This window comes from Capsicum annuum, chromosome 8 (assembly GCF_002878395.1).
Source record: "Capsicum annuum cultivar UCD-10X-F1 chromosome 8, UCD10Xv1.1, whole genome shotgun sequence".
In the NCBI taxonomy this organism is placed as follows: domain Eukaryota; kingdom Viridiplantae; phylum Streptophyta; class Magnoliopsida; order Solanales; family Solanaceae; genus Capsicum; species Capsicum annuum.
The window spans coordinates 84,522,376-84,535,270 of record NC_061118.1 but is presented as its reverse complement, the minus strand read 5'-3'; the positions used below and the strand labels follow the sequence as shown (position 1 = coordinate 84,535,270).

Here is a 12,895-nt window from a genome sequence, read left to right as displayed (position 1 = left end):
GTGGTTTCGACAGTGATTGTATTGAGATTTCGTAAGAGTATAAATCAAGTTCATTTCATTATTGTTGTGATTCTGACAATTTCGTAGAACTTCCCACAGTTTTGTGGTGGTTATAATAGTGGTTAGGGTGGCTTAAGTTTTATATTTATATATATTGATAGTTATTTGTATTAATACCAGTTTATATTTGTATGTGTATTTGCATCATCGTTTGTGTTTTTATGTCAATTTAACACCAATTTACACCATTGAACTCAATTTAGCATATTTTTGTCACCCTTTTGACTGACGTGACACCTTTTGTCAACCTTTTTAGCTGATATGACACCTTTAACGTGGACCCCATTTTATGTAATAGGTGAGTGTGTGCTATGTTTTTTTGGAGGGGATGGAGGGTAGGCATAGTAAGGTAGATAGGTGAGGGTGTGCTATTTTTTTTTTAGTTTTTTTTTTAAATAATCTTTTTATTTATGGTGGGGATAGGGGGCCGGATATGGGATGGGATAAGAAAAATGTCTAAATTTTTCTAAAAATAATTAAATATTTTTTGGAAGGGGCTGGTAGAAGGTGGGGGTCAGGGTAGGGAATGGAGTAAAAAAAATTTTAAATATTTTTTCTAGATGGAGGGTGATAGGGGATTGGGGATTCGGGTAGGGATAGGGGTGTTAAACGGCGGATTGGATTGGATTTGGATGGATTAAATATGGATCGAGCAAAAAAAATTTGGATTGCAATCCGCCTATATAAATATGGGTAAATATGGATTTGGTCAAATATGGATTGGGTAAAAATGGTTTCAGCCCACTTTAACTCCTAAAGTCAAAAACATAAAACTTTTATATCATATCAACTTGACTTTTTTTTCGTTTGTTCTTTTTCAATTTTTTTTTTAGTTTTTTTCTCTCTCTTCTATATGTAGCCTCTAGTTTTATTTTTATTTTTTATTTTTTTTATTTCTTTTTTTCTCTCTCTTCTATCTCTACACATTGCTTCTCTTTCTTTTTCTTTTTTTTCTTTTCCTTTTTAGTCTCCTTTTATTCTATTTTTGATTTTGTTTTATTTTTACTTCTTTCTCATTTTTTTTCTTTTTTCGTTGTATTTTATGTTTTAAGTCGAGTACAAATTATGGATGATGACTGAAATATCATAACCACTCCGTATATTTGTATTTACCATCATTTTTTTCTTTTTCCTTTTCTCCTTTTTCATTATTTTTTTTCTTTTTGATTTTTTTTGTATTTTTTTCTTCAATTCTTTCTTTACCCTTTTTTTCTCTCTTCTATCTCTAACTTCTACCTCTTTCTTTTTATTGATTTTTTTTCTATTTTTGATTTTCTTCTTTTTTTTTATGATAACGAAAATACCCTAAGCGCATATTGATTTATATTCACCCAACATTTATAATTTGTGTAAGTACATTCAAGTGGACTCCACCTAATGGACATATACAGAGATAGTATCCTAAAAGATCTTGGGATTACATTTGTCAAACCAAATATCTTTAGCAGTCGCAAGAAGTAAACAAATCAAGGTTTCTATGTACTTCCTGCCTTGCCTGACCCTAAGCTCTTCGTTTCGTGCCTTACTTCTGCTCTAACGAGAACTCTAATATGAGGGTGTTAGAAATCGAATTTGAAGCTGGACTTTCCCATAAATCAAGGGCTATGTGGATCCTCTGCCATATATGAAATGGAATAAAGATGGACCAAGCTACTTAATACAATTGTATTTGTATTTGTTTTATAGACTTCAAACTTGTATTTGTATTTTATAGTTTGTACCGTCATATATATTTTATATAATTCGCACTTATATTTTAAAAGGATTGTTTTGTATTTGTAATTTATCTTTTACTGCACATTGTATTTGTATTTTATGATTTTATTTTACTTGTATTTGTATTTGTATTCTATTTTTATTGATGAACTTGTATTTTTAATGATCTATTTTATATTTGTATTTTTAAGTTGACTGTGTATTGTATTTGTATTTATAATTATATTTGTATTTATAATTTTATTTATTTATATTTGCATTCGTAGTTGACAGTATCATTTGTATTTTTAAACAATTGAAAAAGAACAGTTATTTTTCTTTCTACGAACACTTATATTTATATATATTGATACAACTTGTATTTTATTGATATAAATTAAACAATACAAATAAAAATAATAAAATTATGCAAATACAATTGCTAAATTATACAGATATAAATGTTACATTTGTATCAAATGATACATGTTTATACAATTTGAACCATATGCATACTAATGATACTTGTTTCTATACAAATATAAATGATAAATTTGATATACAAATACTAATGACACATTTGCATTGAATGATACATTGTATATTTATATATCTTAGTCTCGAAAAAATACAATTAATTCATACACTTATTTGTATATAAATACAAATGATAAATTGTACATATTGACAATTAACCTATTCAAATAAAATAATAAAATTATTTGAAATATATAGTACGATACAAATAAATTTAAAGTAAAATTTTTTTATAAAATATAAAATGCAATGAAAAAAATGAGGAAAAAAATATAAAAAAGAAGAAAAATGACGAACCAAGAATGAAAAAGGGGGAAACAGAAATACAAAAAAAAAAAAGCGAAGAAAAAAGAAATAAAATTGAAAAAAAAAATTGATGAAATAGAAGAAAGAAAAAAGTGTAAGAAACAAGTAAAAAATAAGTGGAAAAAAATAAAAAAATGAAAAAGAAAAAAGGAAAGAAAAAATAGTAAATTAAAGGAGAAAAGAGAAAAAAAAAAGAAACTAGAAAAGAAAAAAACTGAAATTTTAAGCATAGGGATTGATCTTTGTGTTTAAATGGGTACCCATATTTTATCCATTTTGTCCATATTTCTATGAGCTTTTAAAATGAGTTGAAGTCCATATTTATCTATTTAAAATATGAGTGATCCAATTCAATAAATATGGATTGAATGGACTCTTTTCACAAATATGGGCTGAAATTGCCAGCCCTAGGTAGGGGTAAGTAATTTTAAGAGTTGTAGAGTAAGGTTGAAGAGAATTTGAAAAATATTTTTCTTACTTTTTGAAGAGGTCATTTTCCGTAAATTTGAGAAAAATAAATTAATTTAAAAAATATTTTTCAAAATATTTAATCCAACCAAAATGAGAAAATTTTCCTTCATACCAAACACACTCATAGAATAAAAAGAGGTGAGAGATCGAGAAGAGGAAAAAAAAAAAAAGAAAAATCATCAACGTTTATCTTTGTTTAACCTTTAACGACACATTATACTTGATAACATAATCTTTGCCCATAATCTTCCATTAAAGTCTCATGCATCATTTTTAGCAACAATAAAATATACTTCTTATATTACTCAATCTCTCCTTATTTAACTGTTTGTATATGTATTTATACCCAAAAATAGCGCATCAAATGGATATACAATTTGCTGTCTGAGTTAATTATAAAAATGTTGGTATCAGTCTATTAGTCAAGGGCCAATGTTTGCATTTGCGAAATTTCCCCATTCCAGATATTACAACAGAAAATATTACACAACTCTCAAAATAATCCAAATTGGCAAAAGAACTTAGAAACTGCACTAACCAAAAATAAATAAAAAAGAGACCAATTTGTTTTCAAACATTTCGGATGAAATTTGATTGTTTTACAACAGCCACTCCTATTTTGAGGCTCAACCCATCGATTATCACAATCTGCTAATTTTCCAGGAGAAGTAACATAGATGATCTTCAGAAAGCAATCTAAGTATAGGTATCCACGCATAGATAGAATCATATGTTAAAAACATTCTAAACAACATATTGCAAAATTCGGGGCATCATGAAATAGGACGGCAACTGCATTATCATCATCAGGTAATGTGACCCTCCAATACTACACTACTCATAAACCAGGCAACGGATACTGAGTCGTCAAAGCTTCGACTCTTTTTTGTAAGTCCAACACCTTATCCATCAAATTAAAATCCGGGGCAGTAACAACATTCATGAAATCTTGGAGTTTGGAACTAGCAACAGACTTCTTGGCTTCGAGAGTGATTTGCACGCCCTCGTGAATAAAATCAGCAACTGCTACAAATTCCTTCTCTGTAAAAGCTCGAGTGGTCATGGCGGGCGAGCCTATGCGGATGCCACCCGGTACTAGTGCACTTTTATCACCTATAATTTGATTTTGACAGTGTAAATAGAAAAGAATTTCCAAAAAATGACAACCGCATAAACTTCACTCACCAGGCACTGAATTCTTATTGAGAGTGATTGATGCCATGTCGAGTATTTTCTCCACTCTAGCACCATCAATTCCCTAAGTGACAAATGAACACTGTTAAACTATGTTGGTTTATCAGAAAAGATTGACTGGATCCTGGTGCTTACAGCCAGCATTACACAGATTAAATTCTAGTCATCTTTTGTTTCTTTTTTTTTCTGAAAGTTTAAACGCACTAATGTATAGATTGTTGTTGTTGCTAATACAATTTGTTTTTTATTACCTACAAAATATTAGACCATCCCAGGGAGCCAGTTGCACAAAAGAAAGGTATAGTTGAGAAAACTCACCATGGGCCTCAAATCCACAAGAACCAAATGATTGTCACTCCCTCCTGAGACCAGTGTGTAGCCTAATTCCGTTAATCGGCTAGCAAGAGCTCTACAGTTGGAGACCACCTACAAGATAAATATTAAATGAAGTTATATTTCCAATATACATGGAGCCCATGTTGGGGTAAACAAGCCAAGATTCTTACCTGGTTCTGATAAGCCTTGAATTCAGGTGACTTGGCATGCTTCAAGCAAACGGCTAGTCCTCCAATTGTGTGATTATGGGGACCACCCTTCAGAGGAAAACAATCATATTGCTTACTCAATTCAAGGAACCCAGATTATATAATATAGAGTCCAAAAAGAGAAGAAGTTCTTATCTTTGGCAAGGTATTAGCAATCAAGGAACATATTTTGTGAAGGAAAAAGAGAAGGATAAACAAAAAGGAAAATGAACTGACCTGCAAACCAGGAAAAACAGCGTTGTTTATGGAAGATTCCAGATCCACTCCCAGAACTGGATCTTTTTTGAAAAAGATCATTCCACCTCTAGGACCTCTAAGAGACTGAACAGATGAGACTAAGATAATAGTAAATCGATATAACATATATTACTCCATAACTACAAAAATATTGGAGTTTAAAGATGGGAGTTAGTAGCCTTCCGATAATTCCCCCATCTTCTGTTCAGAATAACAGCTTTAAATCTATAAGTTAATTTAGACTACATGATGCACCACATATCTCCACAAATACAACATGATTTGGCATCTTTTGTTTCCTACTTATGCAAACCAGTATAGTTCACTGTATAATTTGGATTTTGATGATTTATTTGCAAGAAGAAACATTGCTGTTCCGCCAACAATAAGAACATCTCCCACATGGCTTCGAAGCTGTAATGCTCAAATAGTACACGTAACTCTTCCAGTCCTCATTATATATCCTTAAAACCAGCTATCTCGTATAGCTTACTTCGAAGAATTGCCCAGAAATGAAACTTTATACATATTGGGAGATCTAACAGCAGAAGCCCAACGAGGAGAGAGAGAGATAAGCACAATGAAAATATAACTGGTATAACTATTTAGCTTTCTTTTAAGGACCAAGGAAAAAAAGGGGGATATGTTGAGAACATAACAATTAGCTCAGTAAGAAATTACAGTACCTTGTGACTAGTAGTAGTGACAATGTCGCAGTATTCAAATGGATTAGCAAGTACAGAGGCAGCAACAAGCCCACTGATATGAGCCATATCCATCATTAGGAAAGCTCCAACAGCATCTGCTATCTACCAGGATATTCCAGAAGCATAATGTTAGATCCAAACACAAAGAGAACGGCAAGGAGATGTGAAAAATATAGCAAGTACCTTTCTCAGACGAGGATAATCAAAATCACGCGGATATGCACTAGCACCAGCAATAATAAGTTTTGGCCGAAAAAGGTTCGCGGTTTTCTCGAGCATTTCATAATCAAGAATACCTGTTTAGAGTCAAACCAGACTTCCAATCAGCTGATAATTATAGTTAACAGTCCAAATGCAACAGGTTAAAGTAGCACACTGTTGGTACCTGTAGATTCATCAAGTCGATAAGGCATGGATTCAAAGTAAATAGAGGTGCCTGAAACTCGTCTTTTAGGAGTCATAAACCCATGGGACAAGTGGCCTCCATGAGGTAAGTCCAATCCCTACGGTACATTCACACAATATAAATGTCAGTTCATGCAACTACAAAAGACCAAAGAAAACCGCTTACTGGTTACAACTGACCATAATCCGGTCATGAGGATTAAGAATCGCTGTGTAAACTGCAAAATTTGCTGGAGAACCAGATAATGGTTGGACGTTCACGCCCCATTGTTTTCCATCTAAACTAAAGGCGGACAATGCTCTTTCTTGACAGAGAGTTTCCAACTCATCGATGTATTCATTCCCACCATAATATCTAATACAATCAAGAATTAGAAAATTGTCAAGCTACATAAAAGAAGAAAAGTGTTCTGCAAGAAGAAAAAATGCACGATTGATATCTTCACCTTTTGCCTGGAAGCCCTTCAGAATATTTGTTTGTAAGACAAGAACCAACTGCTTCCATAACTGCTCGAGATGTGAAATTCTCAGAGGCAATAAGTTCTAAACTCCTAAATTGGCGTTGCTTCTCTTTGTCAATAATAGCACGAACATCAGAATCAGCTTCACGCAACCCATAGTCTTCAAAGCTGCTCCCAGCACCTGGAGAATGCAGTGGACACCAATGAGTAAATGAAGAAAGTCTAAAAAAATAAATATCATCATTCACATTCGTGAGGGATATGTAGCCACTAGAAATGGATTTAGTCCCTGTTAGTTTTTACATTCCTCGACACCAGAATTGGATTTCATCCCTATTAGCTTTTACACTACCCACAGGGAAATGAAAAATAAATTAAAATGCTCAATGAAAATCACTTCTAACATCAATTATAATCTCTGCATTGGTTCCAAGTAGCTGAGATACAACAAGATCGATGAATCTTCATATCAGTTGTCTCTTGTTGGTAAGCAAGAAAAAAGACACTTCCAAGCCCCACATTCTAGAAAACTGAGATCCTCCAAATACACATTCCAGCTTTACACGACAACTTCATCCCATAAGGCAATTGGTGTGCCGAATTGAATATCAAAATAATGTTTCAAGAGTATCCATTCATACTTTATCATTTTAAAACATTTCATATCAGGAAAACAAAAAATTACATTTGACCAAACACATAGAAGTACAATAAGACCAAGAAGATAAATTAGCAATATTTTCACGAGACCAAACGCACCATTGGCCTGAGATATAAGCAATAAAATTAACTAATTAGGTTAAGCACATTCTTAAACCCTATTAACCAAGTAACTCCTGCAAAAACATAATCAAGGGTCCATCAAACACCAGAGGCCCAGGGGTGTGGTCTAGTGGTCAATGAAGTGGTTGACAACCACGAGGTCTCATGTTCAAACTCCAGTAGCCACAAAAAAAAAGCACTAAGTGATTTCTTCCCTTCTGTCCTAGCCTTGCCCTAGCATTACCTGATACCTGCGCTAAAACTGGCCCCAACAGGACGGTCATAAATAAAAACAAAAAGGGGTCCATCAAACACCATTTGTACTAAAGGAGAATCATACAAACCGAAAATCAAGCTCTCCTCCCCCAATAGAAAAAGAACAGACTTTTATGCATAAATATAAACCAAAATAGTTTTAAAAAAACATGTTTACCTACAGAAACGGAAGAATTGGGCTTTCCAGTAAGCAAAGTTCCTTGAGTTGGAGATGCTCTGCAGGGCTTAACAGAGGAAAAGTTTACCCTACTTGAATTTACATTAAAACCGGCAGCAGCTCCCTTTGAGGGAAAGGCGGAACCCTGAACCCAAAAAGGTTGCTGAAGAGAACTCATCATTGCAGCTCCGCAACAAGCTTTCATTAATTACCAGCAACACCTTCACTTCAAAATACTCGCAAATTCAGTTTATTATTATTATGCAAACCGGAAAAAAAAAGATAGATTAAAATGAAGATTTTTTGCGAAAATAAGATGAAGTATAAATTGTTTAACCTTACTGAAATTCTGTTTTGTTTTCAGCTTTGTGTTTGTTGGTAGAGTTTATATAGTGAAGGAAGAACCCTAGCTTGGAAATTCTTGCGCCGCTGATGCACTCATTTGTTCTGTCCTCAAAATGAAGTACCACTAATATGAAATATTCCATTGGCTATAGAGTATATATTTATATTACTCCCTCGTCCGTGCTTTAATTGTACTTTGTTGGCACACCTCTCAAGTCTCATCCACCTATAAATAAAAGAAAATTTTTATTTTTTACTTTAATCATCAAATTATTTAAATATTAAAAAAAATTAGTTATACTTAAAATAATAAGAATAAAATAGGTATAAAAAAATTAATTTTCTTTTTTGTTTAAGTAAACAAGTAAAAATTGATGTGCGTTTTAATATTTTTTTTGTTGGGCAGGGGGAGATTTTTCATAAAAATACATTTTAGATATTCGTTGTCCACATCAATACAACCAAGAGTGTTCCTATTTTGACCACAAAAAAAGAGTGTTCCTATTATATATTTTGGATTCAAAATTTTAAACATTTTCATATATTTTCAAGTGTTTATTATAATGATAAGTTAATCACATAAAATATGTCGCATCTTTTAATTATGTAAATCAACCTATTAAACACAAGCACAAACTTTTATAGCTCATTGAGACTAATGCATATGGTTTTACAAGGTTGCGTAATGATCATTTGAAAACATGAGCATAATTTTTTTTCTATATTTAAGGCAAAAGTATCTAATAAAAGAATTTATCACGTGTTTCAGTGCTCAACTAAAACAAGCAATACTGCAATAGCTTGAGTATCTAAGAAAAATATACTGACAAATTTAAAAGGTAGAGAATATTATTCTGCCAAAACAGAAACCTTACAATCATTAATTAAGTATTATAATAGTATGTAATACCCAATAATATTTTGGGGCATATGAAGTAGAATGACTAAGTCAACCCATTTCTTGCCAGTCCATACTTCATATTCTACCCCGGATTATGCTAAATTCTATCTTAGGGAGTTGGTAAAGTTATATGGAGTCCCGTTGACCATCATTTCAGATAGAGGTACGTAGTTTACCTCTCATTTTTGGAAGACTTTTCAGAAAGGTCTTCTTACCAATTTTTTTCTCAATATGACTTTTCACCCCCAGACAGATGGTCAGGCAGAGAGGACCATTCATACCTTAGAGGACATGTTGAGTGCCTATAATCACAGTTATCACTCTATTATTTAAATGGCTCTGTTTGAGGCTCTTTATGGCAGGAGGTGTAAGTCTTCTATTGGTTGGTTTGAGGTTAGCGAAGCTGCTATGATAGGTCCAGACTCAGTGTATGAGGCGATGGAGAAAGTTTAATTAATTCAAGAAAGGCTAAAGATAGATAAAGTCGATAGAAATCCTATGTAAATGTGAGGGGGGGGGGGGAGTTTGAGTTTGATATTGGTGACTTGGTGTATTTGAAATTTCTCCCATGAAATAGGTGAAGAGATTGGGTAAGAAAGGGAAGCTCAGCCCTTGCTATGTTGGTCCATATAGAATTTTGAACCATTTAGGGAAGGTAGCTTATAAGTTAGAGTTGACTGCTGATCTTGGGTGTATTTATACGTCTAAGCACCAATATTAACCAATAATAGGACTTATTCTATGAGCTAAACTATGTTATTATTATTGTGTTTGATATGTAATTGCATGATTTAGCTACATGATTAGTGATACAGGGTGGATACTTCATGGAATTGGACGAAATTGAATGCATGACAGGAAGCGAGTGATGATTGATGCTTTGGTCTTGATTGTATGAGCTGGAGAAGAAGTGGATTGAGCTTGAAAATCTTGCATTTGAAGTCGGAAGCAATTAAAGAAGCAATGATCTGAGGAGTAGTAAATTTTTGGAATAGGGGTGAATTCCAGTGGGGACTCGCGATAAGCTCACGGCGCAACCCCTACTCCCATGGAATGACCCACAAAATGCAATCCCTACTCCCCTGGACTATCCTTCGTGATGAGGAGGTGGCTCCTCACTAGGAAAAAATCATCCTATTATAAAAGGAACACTTAAACACAATTGAGACTACTTTAGAAACGTACAACAGAGGAAGAAACACTTTCAATATTTCTCTTAGGATTTTTTGAACTTCATTATTCCAAGATTACTTTTGGGTATGATTAATTATTCATTTTTAATGTTGAATTCAAACATGGGTGGCGAAACACACTTGTTCTGGGGTTGAGGCCAAAAACATGATTGTACTTTAATATTCTTTATCATAGTTTATTGTTGAATTGTCCTATGGGTTATTCTTTATCTCTGGTGCTTACTATTTTGATGATTGATCACCATTAAAATAAACCTATATTCCTATGTGAACCCGAGAGGAGAATCATAGGATAGAATAAAGATATTAAGGAGAAAGGTTCTTATTTTTTTTAAAATAAGGGATTTGAATTAGCGTCTAAGATAGGGATATACTTAGAAGTCTTGTTTTGTTCACTTGCAGAATCATAGCTTAATGTATCTAATTGGATTATTGCATCCCCGCTCAACGATGTAGTTTCAATATTCAGTTAGGCAGAAGATTAGAGGTTGAGAGACCATGATCATAGTATAAAACGTGCGATTTAATAACCTTATAATCAACTAAACTACGATAAGAATAAAGATTTGTAAGATTGTTAAAAGTGTCTCAACCCTGGAATTTGCACTATTAGTGTTTACAACCCTGCTTACGTTGCTATTGTCGCATTTTGTTATTTATTTATTAATTATATTTGTACATGAATCTTTACAATCATCTTGATACTTTAAACACTTAATACATTCTTGTCAAAAACTAAAGTTTGTTGAATTACTCGTAACGTTTGGGAATCCAAAATTCCTGCACGTTTTAAAAGGGGCTCTTTAACCCCAAACCCACATCATTTGGGTACCTCAACATCAATAATTGGTGGATTAAAACTACCTTGAAACCTCATAACTTCAGAAATCACATCTCTTAGCAAAATAAAGAGATTCCATTTTTCCTCAAGAGCAAACCAGGGTTTCTCAAGAACAAGATCAAATTCAAGGATTTCACCAAGGCATCTATTCTCAGGCATATGGGATTTCATCAGTAAGTCCCTTCCACCCATTGAGTCCCAAGAACTCCCTAAATTTACAAGTGTAAAACTCTTTTCTCTTTTATAGGATTCTAAGTCAACCATGAATTTTATGAATTTTCTCTCAATTGTTTTGATTATGAACCATGAAAATATGTTCCCTCCTGAGAATAGTGTTTTCATAAGTTTGATAATGCAAATGTCTACATCATGATCAATTATTGAAATATTGAGTATTATTCATGATTTTTTGTACAATGGTTAGTTCCATAATTACTAGGATCAATTTGCATTAGTCAGTGTTGGTGAGATTGAACATTCAATACCTAGATATTCATGCATGTTACAGATTTTAGGTTATAAGTCATTCAGAGAATTATTGTATCATTAAATCTAGAATACTATTATGTTGAGCATTTGTCAGTATCAGTCATGTTAAGCATGTTATCAACATCAGTTTTAGTTTCAGTTTAGTTGGGAGTATTAGCACTGAGTGAATGCAGGGATGAAGGTTCACCCGCCAGTTAATGACTAAGACCTTTAGTAGAATCCCTAAGTTCCAGAACTACGTTACTAGTATAGGTTATGAGGGGTCACCCACCAGTTAAGGATTGATACCTTAATAGGGGTTACTCGCTAGTAGAGGACTAACACCCTAGTCCTTTGGGTCATCAGTTAATAGATCCACGTCAACCAGTGTTAGTACCCTTGGCAAGGTACTAATACCCTTCCAATTAGGGTTATAGGTTAGACACCAATTAGATTAGATTAGGGTATATCAGTCAACGTTAGCACCCACAGTTATAGTTTAGTATTCAAATTATGTTCAATTTAGGTTTGCATGACCAAGTGTTCAGTATTCAGTCATTCAGTTATTCAAACACACAACATATGTTTATACTTTGTCTAATATTTAATTTTTATGTTCATGCATACATGTTTAGTATATATATGTATCTCAGTTAGTTTCCCATGTCACATACCAGTACATTTAAAGTACTGATCGCATACATTCTTTTTCACTATGTTGTCTTATAACATAGGTTTGGACGCTCAGTTCCTAGCTCGCACTTATTTTATTTCTGTGCCACTCAGTTGCAACATTGGTATCAGTCGAGGACTAGTTATTTTATTAGTTATTCATTCCAGTATTTTTACTTCATGCCATTTCTATTAGTCAGAGTTAGTTGGGGACTTGTCCCAATAACTCATCATGTTTAGAGGCTTTCAGATCATCAGACGATTAGATATGATTTTCAGTGGTGTGTTCTAATTACCTTTGATATTGGTTTGATTATAAATTACTTTTAAATGACTTCTGCACAATATTTTGTTATCTTCTCTCAGTATGTACAACTTATGCTAGATCATGGGTTATCTTAGGGTCACTCATGACCTTGAGCACCGGGTTACGACTAGGGGTTTGTCTTGGGTCATAACATTGGTAATAGTCCCAATGACCTCCAAAGTCCATTACACATGATAGAAGTATGTCATTTAGTACTTGAATAGTCCTCTATACTAACCATTCATTTGAGGATAAACCATGCTCAAATTAAGTAGAGTACCCAACTTATACTTAATTATGCTCTAAAATCCTGAGGTAAACTGAGTACCTCTATCAGATACAATAGATATAAGGA

The 12,895-nt window shown here is 33.2% G+C and overlaps 1 protein-coding gene across 4 annotated transcripts; it reads right to left on the bottom strand.

Moving 5' to 3' along the window:
• Window positions 1-3,613: 3,613 nt before the first annotated feature.
• On the bottom strand, window positions 3,614-8,310 carry LOC107838932 (serine hydroxymethyltransferase 3, chloroplastic). Of its 4 annotated transcripts, none has more exons than XM_016682222.2 (12): window positions 8,151-8,310; window positions 7,814-8,034; window positions 6,604-6,799; window positions 6,338-6,512; window positions 6,138-6,255; window positions 5,936-6,048; window positions 5,732-5,854; window positions 5,025-5,129; window positions 4,770-4,856; window positions 4,582-4,689; window positions 4,255-4,327; window positions 3,614-4,182 (listed from the first exon to the last, which is right to left on the bottom strand). In XM_016682222.2, exons 2-12 carry the CDS (start codon window positions 8,016-8,018, stop codon window positions 3,908-3,910), a joined length of 1,578 nt encoding a protein of 525 aa, XP_016537708.1. In that variant the 5' UTR covers window positions 8,019-8,034; window positions 8,151-8,310; the 3' UTR covers window positions 3,614-3,907. The 4 variants fall into 4 exon arrangements, with proteins under 4 accessions (XP_016537708.1, XP_016537709.1, XP_016537710.1 ...); XM_016682223.2 differs by having other exon boundaries at window positions 7,814-8,039; window positions 8,151-8,302; XM_016682224.2 differs by having other exon boundaries at window positions 8,156-8,302.
• Between the last annotated feature and the right edge of the window lie 4,585 nt (window positions 8,311-12,895).